A 17,160-nucleotide genomic window follows, 5' to 3' on the forward strand; every position below is an offset into this window, starting at 1 on the left:
CTATGAATACCGGTCATTGTCTTATAAATTTATATTATATATAAATTTTATATATAATTCTACATATAAAATTTATATAATTTATATAAATTACATTATGTTTAATTGTATATATAAAGTGTCATATTATGTATCTAATCGTGTTATTTACTGACTAATAAATAAATAGTTTGACGTAATAATAAAGGTCTCCCTCCAAAGACAATAATACAAACAAGTTTTTCTATTTCTGATTGTTTAACGTATATCTTTAAAAAAGCAAAAGAAGTTTAATGTATCCCATTAAAACACAATCGGTATAAAAGGAATGTATAGTGATGCCTATATCTCTGTCGTCATATCTTTATCTTCACTATTAGCATTAAATGTTTAGCACATTTCTTTCATTTATCCCGTATTACAGTCTCCTTCTTTCTACTCTTTTCTTTATTAAAAGATTGAAAAAATATTTTTCAAATAAATACGTACGTCATATATCTAAAACGAAAATTGGGGATTTAATTCTTGTGTTGGCGCTCATTATTTTCCTCTTATTGCGTAAAAACGTTAGCAATAAGACCTATATATTGAAGAAATCGATCAATTGCAAGAAGAAATTCTTGAGAAGATTGCCATTTTGAAGAACTCTCTACTTTGGTTGTTCGAGCGACTTAACGTTTAAGTCTTACTGTTTATGTCTTTCTATGTGCTTCTGTATTCGAATCCCAACTCTAAAATGTTGTTACTTTTAGATGTATAACGAATGTCGAAAGATTGGATTTGTTGACTTGCAATTTATCTTTTTTGTTTCTTGTGTCTGTTTGAAAATGTCCGATTATAGTCAACATGTTGGGCCTGGCACTAGGAATTTGCATTCCTAGTAATACTTTGCACAACACGCTGTCCCCACCATGCCTCCAAGTTAAATGGCTCAAAATCTGTAAAAAAAAAAAGTGAGACGCAATATATCCTATTCATCCTTCATTCACAATATATTCAAAGAAAATAATAAAGGAAAATAAAAATTATCGAAGAAAAAGAATAAAACGTTACAATAAAACAAAATATCTCTAAAGAATGGGAATTAATCTCTGCGGGTACACTGTACATGCACATATAATTTTCTTAGGGCGCGTTCCGTTTTACGCATGATGTGCATCATAATGCATCACTCATCCTTGTTTAACATTCAGTGAACAAGGATAAGTAATGCATTATGGGCATCATGCATGAAACGGAATGCATTCTTAGTAAATTAAGATCAAGACAAAGAAACAAAAGAAATAAAATCTTTCAGTTTAAATCAAAATTTTTTTATATCACTACTGTTTCTATAAAGTACAAAATGTTTACCTTTCAACTGTGGGTTTGGCTCACGTTCTTGGTAATATGTAACTGACGCTCCATGTCTATAATTGGAGGAGTTACTGTGTGGTTGATTGTGGCACATATCTAACTCTTTAGATACAGAATTCCACGCTGAAAAAAACAAAAATGAATCGAGTATAAAGAATAAACCGTCTCTCTAAAACATATATTTTAATCATTTGAATTAAATTGCGTGTATACGTTTATACTTACAATCATAGATATACTTGATCAGGTCAAAGTGTTGCGCCAGTGCCTCTGGCTGATGTCTGGAAGGTATCGATGAGGGCCTCTTCCCATTCATCGTAGTCATCTGCGATCTACTGCTACGAATAACATAATTAAGATAAGCAACCGTTCTAAATATATAATTCAGTTCTCATATATACGATATGACAACAAATAAAATTGATCCTAATATCACCTAGCCTAGGTTTCCTTCTTAGATTTTTAGATTTTCTAAATCTAATTTAAAATGTCACTAAATTATTAAAACGTCAACTGTGACCCTGACATCTAAAAATAATTAATCCGCCCATAATTAACCGGAATTACAGGTTATCGCGTAACGTAGGGTCCGTGCCAAGTACAGATGCAACATTTTACCGAGGCATTTTGAAAAGATTTCCAGTTCACGCGTGTTATACGGATTTACAACGATCGGGACTCCGGGTTCGTAATTATCATGCACGTGACACGATAACTCGCGATAACGTCGCTAAACCTCGACGTAAACGTGAAATCACGCGACGACAATGCAGCTCCTTCGTGACAAGTGCTGTAACACGCGTATCAGAATCCATACGTACACAAAGGCACGTGTACGCGTGTGTGTGTATACACGTTCAGCCATCTTCGAAGCGTCATACGGGCAAGTGTCTTGACGGTGCACACATGTGATTCATCAACAATTAAGCGTGACACGATTTTCACACGCGACAATCATCTATACATGTGTACATACGTATGTATGCATATATACATCAAAAAAGCCATGCGCGCCATTTAGATATATACATATAATATGGAGTGTATAGACACACACGTATATAGGGACAATAGTATAATTAAAACATTTATACATTCGAGCGTGCCCCGTCGAAGATGGTAAGAGACGAGTATCTTTCAAACGAGAAAATCCCTCTAGCGATGCCTTTTAATTCCCCGAGTCCGCGAATTAAATGCCCGAGGCACGAGTCAACGTTCTGGGGGTGAGGAGAACATCAGCGCGGGAAAGATGGCGGCTGATAAACGCGAATCCGCTTCCCCGTTCCCGCCCGCGAACCGTCGCACGACGCACCGCGTCGTTCGATCGCTCTCGTTTCCGCGGAGCAGCGTCCCGTTCGGCTTTCGCACGACCGTCAACGAGCGCCGAAAGAGATTCTCAGGAAAGCGCGAGGAGATGCAAAGCGAGCACGCGGTGGCCCGCTTTGCGAAACGCGGATGGGTAGATACCTCATTTTTCCCAGTTCCGTGTCCCTCCCAGTCTCTCGACGACGATGCGGCTCGATCTGTCGACGCGACGGTTGTCGGTGGCCGGGACACGCAGCCTGGACGTGGCTGCGCCGGGACGCGAACGGCGGACGAGGCTCCAGTGCCGCTGACAATTTGAGCAAACTGTGCAGCTGTGTCAAGCGCACAGCTGTGCCGAGCTTACCCTACGGTGGCTGTCAACAATTGCCACGAGTGACGAGCCACGAACCACAACGCGACCTTCCGACCACTTCCGACAGTTCCGACGACGCCAGACCAGACGACGCGGAACAGAAACTCGCGAGAGGAGGCGCGCGCGCGCCAGAGATGGAGATTCGGAGAAATCGAAAGCGTTGAAAGCGAACAGGACTGAACAGGACCATCGCCAGATGGTGCTCGGGTATCGATTAGCGTTGCACAGCCGGTATTATATCTACTCAGCATCTTGGTCAGTTATCGTTAATCGTTATCGTCGTCCTTTATCTCGTCGCGGTGTTTCGCAATAATCGCAATTTGCCGTATTGCTCTCTGAATAAGAAGAGAAGAAGTCGCGGTGTTTCGGGGCACAACAGAAGACTGTGGATATATGTATAGCGTATAAGTAAGCGTGTTACCTGTTGGAAATATTCGTGGACATGGCTACGTAGTTCAATATCCACGGTTTGTGCATGTAGAGGATGCGCCAATAGACATGTTTTATTTAAATCCAGGTATGTCCACTCAGACTTCTCTCTCTGGTATATAATTCCTCAAAAATTATCACTAGATGGATCTGCTATTAACAATCGCTGTCGTAAACGAGATAAATCTTATTTTTGCATAATCTTTTAATTTTGCAAAATACTACGTTATTATTTCGTGTTATAACGGTAGATAAATTTTGCTCTTATAAAAAAGGATTTAAAAAATCTTTTAACCGTATGAATATATTTAATTGTATTAATCCATAATCAGAAAGAGGAAATATTTTAAGTGTCTCCCCCTCGTCAATTAAATTTTTTTTAATTCCGCATTTTGTTTAAAATTCTGAACAATTCCTCAAGATTTCTAAATCAAAGATTGTGAAATATAAAATTTCTAATTTTTATATAATATAAAAAATTGTTATTCTCTACTTTTTATAATTATCAAAAATTTTTCTCGAACATATACATATAAGGAACTCAAGAAATTAATCAAAAAATTGAAATTCTGTCAAGCTTCACAGAAGTCTCAATTCAAATCTTTGAACATTGTAAGCGAAAAATTGTACATATACTCAATATACCTAAATAGAAAATAGAACACTCAAACATTTATGAAATCATTATTTTTTTTTATGTTGTGTATCCACGATAATTCTGATGGAATGCTCATCAGAATAATCTAAGAAGAGATTGCACGAAGAAAAATGCAATTATTTCCGTTTCTCTTCGACATCTCTACAGTAGATTTAATCATCGTTTAAAGATACATTCGTAACACAATAGAATTGGAAAAGTCGATATTTCCACCCCTTTCCTTATAAAACTTATTGTTTGAAAACTTATTGTATTATCTGCGGCTTCTCCTGTTTTCTTCTTTATTATCGAAATGTGAAAGTATCGAACATAGTTATCTATAGAATATATATATATATATATAAAGCAATATCACTTGTCGATGCAAGACGCAACACAAAAGCCATGCCATTGATTGTTTATTTTGAACAAGAGCGTTTATTTATTTTTTTGCAGTATTATTTTCTCTATTTTTGCAACGTTTAGGTTTTTGCAACATTGTCAAAATGGCATTAATCCGTAAAAATTAAAAGACAGTATTGTTTCAGCATTTTTCTTTTTTTTTTTTTTGTTAAGTTCTTGTCTTTAATTTAAAAATTATTGCAATGCACATTTAGTTGTCTAATTACGTTTGTCAGCGTTTCTTCGAAATAAGACGCAATATTTCAGGATTAAAAAATACCTGTTAATAGCGTTAATTAAGAAAGGACGGTCACTCTTTGAAAGTGCTTCTCAACTAGGTCATTATACTTAGGAATGCGTCACAAATGCATCTGGTAATTAAACGTAACCCAGTTAATAAGTGAGACAATTCTAGATTCTGACAATGAGTAGAGCGATAAAGAAGTATCAGTTACAATGAGCTTTATAATCTCGATTAAATGCCATGAATATATTATCAAAAATACTTGCATTTAGTCGACATTAATATGATAAATCTTCTTTATTATTTCCAATTTTTGTCATTTTCTTACGCTATGTTTTACGAGATTTTGCTGTTGCAACGAAAGCGTCAACGAATTTAAAAGATCGCGACACTTAATGCAAGTTTCTTAATTCTCGTAATTATGACCCTTTTGTTGACGATTTTTTAAAAGACTTTGTAATTGGAAAAGCAGATATTATAACCGAGACAAAATGATTAATTAAACGTCTTTGCAAGGAACATTGGCGATAAATCGCGTCGCAAATTGTCATGCGTGAAGCCGTAGGTCATACTCGACGGAAAGAAGCTACGTGCAATACATACATTCATGAAATCGGACAAATGCGTATGCAATGTGGCAACAGGCGAGTATACGCATCGATTTCCGATATGCACCGTATACGCGCTCTTCGTCTCTATAGAGCTCACGCCACGATCCTTCGTCCTTGCCTTCCTTTCTGGTCATGTTAACCATGCGATCAACATGGCGAAGGGCGTATACGAATTTCCGGAATTTTTCTCCGCTTCATCGGAAGTGAACGCTACGAGCTGCATTGATCAATATTGACTGCGCGAAAGAATTCGGTATATCAGCGGATGTGTGATACGTGTATATATATACATACATGTATATGGGATATCATCGATTGAGAAGTTGAAGTTTCTTTTTACGTTGTGTATACTGTGATTTATTACGTCATACTGTGCGTTCCAGCTTTGAAATTTCTTTTACGAGCAGTAAACATTGAAAAAACGTTACCTTTTAATCAGCTTTCTTCATATCTTTGAAATACTATACCTATTTGCGTTTAATAATGTTTTGTTTCAAAAATTTAGACACGATATTTATATAAAATTAGAATATTTTTGTCATATTCTAATTAGTATAAATTTAATTATACGAGAGAGCATGAATAAACGCGAATGAATGAACGTTATCTTTTAATAGTTTTCTTGATATCTTAGAAAGGCTATATACTACAATCAATAATTCTTTTTCAAAAATTTAGACAAGATATTTATTTAAATTTATCATATTTTAATTAGCAAATTTAATTACATATAAAAATGGATTTAGTCCGAGTGACAGAGCGTAAACAAATACGAATAAATAACTTGCTTCAACAAGTGCGCGAACAAGAGAGAAAATATCAACTTTATATTTTACGAGAATTTCTTGACCAAAATAATACAGTCTATTATACAGTTATCTGTGGACAGCTTTTACATGAATGGAATTTACGTAATGCATTTTACATACTTTTATCTAAAGATGCTTTGATATTTTTTTAGAACATATTGCTTTATTGAAATTTTTTTGACACATTGTTTATTCGGAAAAGCGAGCGTGATAATGTAAGTAGTTGATTAAGCTTTTACGGTATTATAAACATCGGTGGTCTCCTCATGAAAATGTTAATGAAATTAGTTTCCTATACTATCACATTATTTGTGCATTTATTATCCTTAAAAGCCGGTTCGTCACATCCATTGCAACGAGCGTGTTTAATGGACGTAGCGCTTTCGGACCGTGAAATATAGCGACGGACGAAAAGAAAGTAGGTAGGCGAAAAATGAAAGAAAACGAGACACCGATGACGTCCAGGCCAGGCAAACGACGACAAGCTGAAAGCCTCCATGGAATTTCATCTGACAAAATAAAGTTGAGAGAGAGAGAAGATAGACGAAAAAGAAATGCTGCAGAACTCGTAGACATGTAATATTCAGACACCGCAGTCAAAAATAACACTGATTTACGTTTCGTGAATTTGCTTAAATCGCAAGCAAACGGAATAAACTAAGAGTTTTCGGTTTTTCGATGATTGAGTGAGAAATAATTTATGATATTCTCTTCTTTTATTAAAAATTTTCAAACAAAATAGAAGCGTAATTACTTGTATATAATAAATAATTTTACGTTTAACATAGACATATACACTCATTTAACTGTAATATTTTATTTAGATATATTGTTGAGGATTATCTTTTAATTGAAAATAATGTAGAGGGATACTCTTAGTTTTATCACCTTAATAAAACCGCGTAACAAGTGGCTTATCTAGAAGCGTTGAAAGATTTCGCAGGAAAAACGACCGAGCTTCTGTGGAAAGTGTAATAAGCAACGGCTGTTAGTTATCATTTAAGCTATTACTTCTCTTAATAATCATAAGTAATGATTTACCGTACTTTTATCATAATGTAGTTTTATAGAAAGTGCGTAATATGTCGTATTGGAGACAGAGTTTAATTAAATAACTAGCTTGATATAACGTAATTAAATAGATTGCTAATGATTAGTAACATTTAATTACAAATTCAGTATTAATCCCTTTCACATAGATACCACGTGCCACGATGCCACGTGGAATATATAAATGAAATTTATGATGTTAATTTTGCGCGCTAATGCTATATCATGAAAGAGATTAAGATTCCGATTTACAGTCTTTTGAAATATAAAATTAGAATCGGAAATGGTACGAATTTCCAAGTATGTACGCAAATATGCAACCTCTTGTCCACCGAAATAGAAACGAAGTGGAACGAAACCGAATATCGAAAAGAGCAACATTTTTCTCAATGCAAGTTTCTCCGTGGATTTTTATTCCATTTCTGTCACAATCGCATTCAACAATGAATTCACCGTGCACTCTATATGCATCTTGCAAGTCCAAAAATTTCGTTCGTCGGTCAGTGAACGTGAGGTCAAAGAGATTTTCAATAAACGATAGAACATTCAATTTTCAACTGTTAAAAGTATCTAAATCAATTTCTTTGCGGTTTTTTATTCTAAAATTATTGCAAAAAATTTAAAATAATTGAGTTTAATTAGTTTAGTTATATATAATATTTTAATTTTATAAAGTGATTTGCTAATAAATTTGTGAGCAAGCCACCATTTAGTCATTTCTTACATCATCAGTTTACTTTGTGCAATTTTTACTCTTGGATTATTGGTTCGTGTAAGATTAGTTCTACTTAAACGAAGAGAAAAGAAATTTTCTCGTGCACCATTTATCTAATCTTTTAATAGATGTGTTCGACAGTTTATAGATGATGACAACTTCTGTCGACAACAATCTTAAAAATCAATGCAAAATTCAATCACAGGAGAGGAACTTTTGTTATCAATATCAATTATTACCAGTTATTATACTAGTTTCTTAACTTTATTATTTAAATAGTTTGGATTCTTTATCAGTCTAATTTCATCAATATTTTGGAAAATTTCACTAATGCGGGTATTTGATTGCAAAATTTATAAGATACCAGTATCTGTTGACTTTAAAAAGATTTAATTATCTTAAATGTTTTACTTTTGAAATAGATGTTAAATTTAATGTACCATATAAATCGATTAAAATTAATTTAAGAAGCAGAAGACAAAATATTTACACAATATTAGCATAAATTTATATTATATTAAATATTTCATAATGACGAACAATAATTGGATTTGGTATTTATTTTTGCGAAGTATATAGAATGCTGGCACAGAATTTATGCAAGGCAATTTATTGGTGTACGTATTGTCCATCATGCACCAACGTATTATCTTAAAACTCCATTATTTTTGAACAATTAGCGATTGCCAATCCGCGCGATTAATTAATTTTTAACGACTTGTGAACGTATCGATAGCTGTTTATCGAAGCAAATATGTATTTTACGCGATTTATTCTGTGTAAAAATCGGAGCGATTGAAAATGGGGATTTTTAATTATTTTAGTGCTACATCTACAAACAATTATTAACATTCCTGAACGATACTTAATTAGTATTCATTAAATTATTATAATTTTTTTGTATTTTATGATAAATATATATAATACACAAAAAATCATAAATATAATTGAATGAAAAACAAGATATAAAAAACTATGATTTATTAATGTTATATATTTTCATTTATTTTAGGACGTAAGAATTAATTTAGAGAAACTCTTTTAATTAAATAAGGTAAATTTTAGTCTTTAAATATTTGTCGAATTTAATATTCGATAATAAGCACATAAGATAAATGTACCAATATGCCTAATGGACACGTACCTATATATATGCCTGGACATTTTTATCATTTTAGTCCTTAAATAAATTATAACGCGAATTAAAATCGAAGAATCAAAGATAAAAATTTTAATTCGCGTTATACTTATTTAAAAACTAAAATGATAAAGATGTTTAGACATAGGTCTTATAAGTGTCTCGGCATTGGTATATTTACCTTACGTTAAAGGTAATTTAAAATGTAACACATAAAATATTTGGTATGAATCTAGGTTACAAAGTTTGAAATATTTAAGTTGGCATACAACCTTGATACATGTTTTTTGCAACATACAGCGTTATTGTGTACGTTAGGGCTGTGCCGCATGTCGAAAGTCGCCGCAATATCATTCGTGCTCCGAGTCTCGAACAGATAGATATGGCAGAATGAGTCGCTTCGTGTTCTCGCGTGTCGTTAACCCTTAAAATAGATTTGCAATAAATATTTAGTAATATTAAACTATTATTCTCTGAATATATTACATTTAACGATATTTATTATTTTGCACAACTAATTTCCACGATTGTTAAGTATGATTTAATGTTAATGACTGTTAAAATATCACATTGGCGATTTATCGAAGCAAATACACTGCACAATTTATTCTTTCGAGACAAAAATCACGATAAATAATCTTTCATGCTATTTGACACAGGAACGATACCTTATATGATGCTTTAATTCTTATATCGCGGGTTAAAGATTTCGAAAATTTGTCATAAATTAGCATGTAAACTTAATTGTTTCTATCATTTTGCAATTTGCAGAATAATAAACGAATTATCGGATTAATTCATTTGAATAACGAAAGACCGTGATACGATTGTTTATTAATTAGAAACGTGATAAATGGAATATTCGTACATTTATTTTATAATCTGTGAAATACATATTTCAAAATGACAACTGTTCCGGTCGACGATCCTTGTTACTGTTGTAGCGTATACGGCGCGTCATTTGACATCAAACTTGCCGCACAGCAGAATCGAGCTGGCGGACACAATCATTCCATACATCCGTCGTAGCGATAAGCAATTGCTATCCCGTCCGACTAACTAGCTCTTGCAATTAACGATTTGTAACGCGTATCATGGCGATGAATACTTGTTCATACATATACATACATGGCATATCTCGCATTATTTCTATCCATTTGTAAAACTCTGAACGATACATGACGGAAATGCTGAATTTTAATTGCATTGCATATACTTTTATACAGATCAATTGAATCTTGATTGATTGCAATACAGTAAAATCTCGCATGCGCGATTAGTGTCGGGAAAGTGTCGCGCAAATGTAATTAATTGTATTTTCGCGAGCCGCGGCGCAATCGATATGTTGTGTATTAGTGACTTTGGAAGTGACGTACAAAATATCGCGCGATCTTAATTACCCGTGTTTTCGCAAGTATCGTGTCGATAGTATTCTACGGAACTGACAACTCAAACAGTCTGAGAGATGGTGATATTATACGTGAAAGTATCGCCTATATATTCCTCTCTAATTGAATCATTTATTGAAATGATTTAGAAAATAACGACGCGAAGTGTTGCATCGAGGGAATCAAACGAAGCTGACAATCCAGAGGAGAGACATCCTGAGAGGAGGAAGGGGCCTTGGAAAGGCATCAGGCATCGGCGGAGCAACTTTGCGGTAAGTATTATTTCTTACTTAAAATTAATCATTTTTCCTATTTTATATTTAGATTGTTTTATTTTAACAGTTTAAAAATACTTATAAAAAAATAATCTAAAATGTTGTAAGACTTTATTTTGATAAAGATCTTTAAAAAATGTATAATTATTTTAATAAATATGTAATTGAAAGATACATATTTCGATAGATACATATGTATTGAAATGAAAATTTCGATACATATAAGAATTATCATTTGAAGCATTGATTATTTTAAGCGCTTTTTTAAATTTAAATCTTTATGTTTGTGTGTTATAGAATCGTCGTAGCTACGTGGCTGATAACTCCGCTGCTGCGCATCGGTTCGGTGAGTGATAAATTTAATTTTCTTATTGATCGAGGTAATACATAGATCTGCATGTATCTGAAATTTAATTTTGTTAGATTTATGTACAATGTATCTCGATGCTTATATGTATCAATTCAGCAACACTATAAATATTACTTATACAAACAAGTATAAAACGTATATAGATAGGTACATTATTGATTCTGAATTTCTTACCTCTGCTTTTGAAGAGAAATTTAGCAACGATTGAATCGCTCGAATCGATTAAAGTATATGGGCCTTGAATTTTGTCGGATCGCATTTAACAATTTTAACTTGTTTATAATTTCGAATTAAAGTTATATTTTAATTAAAATTTTTAATATTAGCGAAATGTGATCGAATCTCTTAGAATCAGAGTGCGGTTAATATAAAATATTTTGCAAACTTGGTTATATTTTTGATTAGATGTATTTTTTTATTATTGATTGAAAGTGTTTAGAATAAACACGCATAAAGAATGAACGCAAATTTAATATGATAATGAATGTTGTAAATTTCTTAATTAATTTCATCAATGCGATGGTCCCTTCGCGACGCGCTCGTGTTTCACACATCATATGAAAGGTTGAAATAAGCTTTAGGCTGATTTATCGGCGATGACTAACCAACAATAAGAGGAATATTTCTCCGTTCCGATATCTGGTTGTATACGCAGCCAGAATCGATATTGGCCAGGAGCAACGAAAGGTAGGTTCAATCTGGCCAGAAGACAAGAAGATGATCTAACATATGATAGAGGAGTCTTGTTACTATCCCTTCCGTCAGATAAACGAATGCGTTTGTACTAGTGCGAAATTATAATAATTTTCACATCGTAGAAAGTTATTTCTCATCGGTTCTTATGGGATCCATCTGTGTGACTTTTAGTTCAGCTTCTTATTAAAAATTGAGGGTTTTCGTTACAAATTGGGGATTAATTTTGGGTTTCCTTGACAGTTTTCGAAAGCAGTGGTTTCGGTAGAAAATTAATGACGACCATTATACAAGAGTTCTACGATCAAATTACGAAATTAATTAATATTCTGGAAAAAAAATTTATTTTTTTCACATTAAATATTTTTGCATTAACATTTGCAGTATACTTCTTTTTTATTAATAAAGCCTAATTGTAAAATGAGTATGGATATAACAATTCAATTATTAAATAAATCTAATTTATAATCTACTTTTTAAGAATTGTTTTGTCCATCTATTTTCGTTAATTAAAACAAATGTATAACCTTAATAATGGGAAAACATGTTTTTTCACCCGCAATAATATTAAAAAATTACATAATATTTGCATTATATCAAAAGATGTGAATATATCGGTGATTGTCGTTTACTTGTGCCGAAATCTCTACTATCGGAAGCAGTCCGGAAGATTCGTTTGTTCTCTTCTGCACCGGGACCGTTGATATTTGATGGATCGCTTAACTTTTTTCGCGGATTATTCTCGTGGAGCCCGATAAAAATAGAGAACATCGAGCTCGCTTTTCACTATGAGATTCTTTTCTGTATCGGATACTGACCGTAATTAATCGCAATCTAATTTCTTGTCGGTACTTAAGAATATATTTAAAACTAGTATATAAAAATCATGAATTCTTAGATGCATACTGGCTTAAACTATCCGATATTGTCCGGGTTTTTTATGTCTTATACTTAAATTATCATAAAGTGTCAAAGGAATAGAATAAGAAATAAAAGGAAATTGTAAAAGAACTTACGAGATGGTTACTCGGACACTTGACGCAAAGACACAAGCTGTTTTTTAGTAAACTGAATAAAGATGAATATTTAGTCTCGTATAAAAGTATTTGATCAGTTTTTTAGCGGTTTTAATTCTAAAATACTGATTTAAAAATGTTTAAATGATTAGTTCAATTTTTTAATTATTTTTAATTACATTTAAATTTTTGATTAAAATGAATATTTTTTTTATTCTTTTCTTATTTACATCTTATTTTCTGCGATCTTTACGTTAGGGCAAATACTTTGTGCAAGATGAGTTCTATTTAAATGAAAAGATCATTCATTCATCTAACAGATGTTTTTGATGACTTGTTAGATGACAATCTCTCCTGACGACAATCGTTAAAGCCAGTGTGAAATACAGTCGCAGGAGAATTGTTATGAATGCCAGTTATTGCGTCAGTTTCCAACTTCGTTATTTGAATAGTTTGGATTCTTCACCAGTCTGATTCCAGTATTAGCAATCTGGAAAATTCCATTAATGCGGGCACTTGATTGCGGAGTTCATGATATGCGTATATCTTTTGAGGAAGCTCGATGCTTATACTGTAACATTAAATTAATTATTTCACATAAATGAATTTTGTTTGCCGATTAAATGAGATGAATTATACGTCTATAAAAATAAAAACTTCTATGTATATTTAACAAAATTTGTTCAAATCAATAAAATTACTTTAGTTTTATAAATACAAATGTTTTGTACAACTAATTAATCTTTTTTAATTGCTTATTAAATAAATACTTTTTTGAGTTTGTTTTCCATATTTGTTATCGTTCCGTTATTTATTTAATATTTATTTAGTATTTTTATATTTGTCCAAATACATATTATTGATTTTTGTTACGATTATTAAGTTTTAATTTAATAATATTAGCATTTAATAAACTTAACGTCTCGTATAAATCGCTTACTGTATTACACTTAATTATCGATTTTATCTATATTGTATAGAAGGAACGTTAGGTCTGAACATAGCATAAGCTCTCTTCTACTCTACGCTTCCATTCATATTTTCTCTTTTCTTTACACTGCTTTAGTAATGAACCAAAGAACTGGTCAGGCTAAGGCCAAATTTGACCGACGTGGAATGAATATGTATCTTAGCATGCGGTTAGGATGCTGCAGTATTCTATGATAAATGCTACAGCTTCTGATGCGCCACGATCGTATTTCCGTAGGTATTTCCGCTCCGTATACTCGCTGACATGAAGGATGAACTAATTATAACAGTTCATCTCTCTAATTGGAACAGGCAGTCTCGTAAATATTGCATTAAGAGCAACGCACTCTCGTTGACGTGAATTTGACCAATTGAAAGATCACGCGTGGAATACTCACAGTCGTATTCATTCGAAAATTATTTAGAAATAGCGGCTCGATTTCAACTAGTGAGCCTGTTTACATCAAAACTGTATTTTCATGATTACCACTATTACAACTATTACAACTATTACAACTATATTACAACTTTTAATATTAATTTAATTAATTTACCCGAATTATTATTAAGTTAGTTGTCAGTTAACTTCAAAGTATATCATAAAATACATGAAACATGAACATTTCCTTTGTAAAATTAGAAAAATAATATAATAAAAATAACAAAATCTCTTAAAGAAACCATTTTCAAGTAAAGATTGAGAATTCTTACATATTTTACATTAGCGAACTTTGATCTGTTTCAGTTAAAAGTAAATACGGTATATTGTTCGTAGTTACATTTTATATTTATTTTATTTTTCTATATGTACATTGCAAAGATAAGTATTTTAATTTTAAATAAGTTTTTATATTAACGATTATATATTTTTAAAATTATTTTTAATTTTAATTGACATTGCGAAAATACTTTATATTTTAATATAAAGTATTTATATAAAGCTTTAATATGTAAAGCAGATTTCAATAAGTAAAGTATATATATTTGAAAGAATATCCGTTTATTAAGGACATATAATAACTATATAAAAATAGAAACAAGAATTAAATATTTGTTTTATCTGTTTTACATTTCATTAAAAATCTGTAGAGATTGCTAGCCTCGAAGACACACATAATTCGTATTCATGTTCTTATTTCTTTATGTACATTTTTATGTACTTCGAACTTTACACAAGAGAAGTGGGATTGAGTCTGGCGCGAAGTATTCTTTCGTTATACATAAATAGAAAACGGTGGGGGAAAACTCATGTAAGAATGTATCATATCAGAGAATTTGCAATATTCACGCAAAATATTGCGAGCGAAGCAAATGTTCATTTCAAAGAGGTAGGTTTTCGATTCAATCGGAAGTTCGTAGAAAACTCATATCTAAACCTTGATTAATTTTAGTTAACAAAAATTGTTATCATTTATACTGCACTTCCGATTTCTCAAAAAGAATAGAAAATATGGCGAGGAAGTTGAAAGATGTAAAGATTGTAAGTTCTCGCGCGATTACAAGTAAGTCGGATTTTCTCTTAAAAGATCTCTTAAAAATCTTTTGTCGCGTACGTCGCGATCGTTCGATATGTCGAGGCCGTGAAAATGTCGGTCGAAAGGATTACTCGGCTCCTCCTGTCGGCACCACCGCTTCAAGCGGCTTCAAGGCTTCGCGCGCGCATGAGAGAACAACCCCTTTTCGTATTCATGCCCTCGAGCCAACCTCTACAATCCGCCTCGGCTTAACTCATTCGAGATAATGTGCGTACGTGTGTCCCAAAATTTATGCTAACATTGAACCGGCCGGGGCCGTTTCTCGCCGCTGCCCATCCCTTTAGCGTTTCCTCCGGGAATTTTCTACTTTCATTTTCCGTTATTAATATCTTTCACTCTTTCGTGACATTTTTCATTTTGAATGACCTGCTACAGTGTGTTCCTTTGAGAGTTTGAATAATTCTTTTCGCATAATTAAAGAAAGAAGTGAATATGTAATTATATACAATTATCTTATAATAATTTGCATATAATTTATATGTCTGTTCTTTAATCCAAATTTATTAAATATATTTAAAATTTTGATTTTCCAACAAAAAACATTTCAGCTTACAGATTCCTATTACAGAAACTTTTAAGTTGCAATATATGGAGGGGTAAAAACCATAGTGGTGTGTCAAATTTTTAAAAATATTTTCTCATGTGGATAGATGCAATCTGTACAATATATAAATTGCATCTATGCACACGAGAAAATATTTTTAAAAATTTGACTTACACCAGTGTGGTTTTTATCTCTCCATATATACATGATGCTAGTGAACATATTAGATATAAATATAAATAAAAATAAAAACTTAGATAACTTTATATGGACTTTTTAATCTGAGGGTTCGCCTATAATAATCACTGAATTAAAATATTATATAACAGTTTTAATATCTTAATTGAGATGTTATAACAGCAGATAATTAAAACTATGTATAATCATAGATACAATGTAATATAATTCCCAGCAATAAATTTGGTTATTATATTTATCGAAATTTCGAAATAATTTAAACAATTAACAAATGGTTTGCTAAAGCATATTTAGGATGTTTAGTTGTTTCACCGTATTTTTACTGTGTAATCACAATCATATTATTCTGTGCTATGCGACATATCAGGTGGATGTTAACGAACTTTACGGCGAGCTGTTGCATCAGCTATTAATGCGGACAGAACTTTGTTTACTGCATCGGTTATTCGATAATAACAGACAACCAAGTGTGTTGCCGGATAATCTCCACTAATCAAGCATCATCTCGTTAATTATCGTGAGTGTGAATTTCCGTGAATCAAATTATTCCTGATTTCCCAAAAATGCGGTTATAAACAGGTGAAACAAAAATATTGAGTATTCTCTTTAACGTTTATTTTTTTATAACGGTTTGTGTCATCAGCAGTTTCTGTAATTTTTATGCCGTCTATGTAAAAGCAAATCCGCATGTACTACCACACGTTTATCATTCTTTGTAGATTGCTTTTACGTGTCATTGCAATTTATGTAAAATTACAAAATTTATTTAAAAAAAAACAATATTATCTACATTCTTATAAAATTAGCAAAACATTAGGAAGCAAATATGATCCCTGTATTACGGGACACGTATATAATGCGTTCGGTGCACATGACATGAATACTGTATTGGAATTTATAGCGATTCGTTATTGACAAAAGTGGCCCGCCCGGATTTACTGATATCTATCGACTTCATTAGAAATTGAGTCCAATTTAAGTTTCGTCCCGGCTCGATTCCCTCTTCGCCATTGAATTGACAATGCTCTATTGTTGTATACCGAATCTAATCTCGGATCTGCCTCGATGCGAGAAGCATCTAGGTTGGCGTTGGTTTATGTATCGAGATAAATTCACGTAATCTA

General features: G+C 32.4%; 1 protein-coding gene across 4 annotated transcripts; it reads right to left on the reverse strand.

The window, feature by feature from the left end:
• Positions 1–255: 255 nt before the first annotated feature.
• Positions 256–3,061, reverse strand: LOC112455687 (MAPK regulated corepressor interacting protein 2-like). Of its 4 annotated transcripts, none has more exons than XM_025017780.1 (4): positions 2,803–3,061; positions 1,561–1,670; positions 1,333–1,458; positions 256–917 (listed from the first exon to the last, which is right to left on the reverse strand). In XM_025017780.1, the coding sequence occupies exons 1-4, from the start codon at positions 2,805–2,807 to the stop codon at positions 841–843; spliced, it is 318 nt and encodes a 105-aa protein (XP_024873548.1). In that variant the 5' UTR covers positions 2,808–3,061; the 3' UTR covers positions 256–840. The 4 variants fall into 4 exon arrangements, with proteins under 4 accessions (XP_024873548.1, XP_024873546.1, XP_024873547.1 ...); XM_025017778.1 differs by having other exon boundaries at positions 1,561–1,673; XM_025017779.1 differs by lacking the exon at positions 2,803–3,061 and adding an exon at positions 1,954–2,111.
• Positions 3,062–17,160: the final 14,099 nt, after the last annotated feature.

Source organism: Temnothorax curvispinosus, unplaced genomic scaffold (genome assembly GCF_003070985.1).
Source record: "Temnothorax curvispinosus isolate PA1 unplaced genomic scaffold, ASM307098v1 QBEX01006321.1, whole genome shotgun sequence".
NCBI classification, from domain to species: Eukaryota; Metazoa; Arthropoda; class Insecta; order Hymenoptera; family Formicidae; genus Temnothorax; species Temnothorax curvispinosus.

Coding starts and splice junctions, on each gene's coding strand:
- LOC112455687 (XM_025017777.1), bottom strand. Junction 1,459..1,560: donor GATCAAGTATATCTATGATT/GTAAGTATAAAC, acceptor TGTTTTTTTCAG/CGTGGAATTCTGTATCTAAA. Junction 918..1,332: donor GCCAAACCCACAGTTGAAAG/GTAAACATTTTG, acceptor TTTTTTTTACAG/ATTTTGAGCCATTTAACTTG.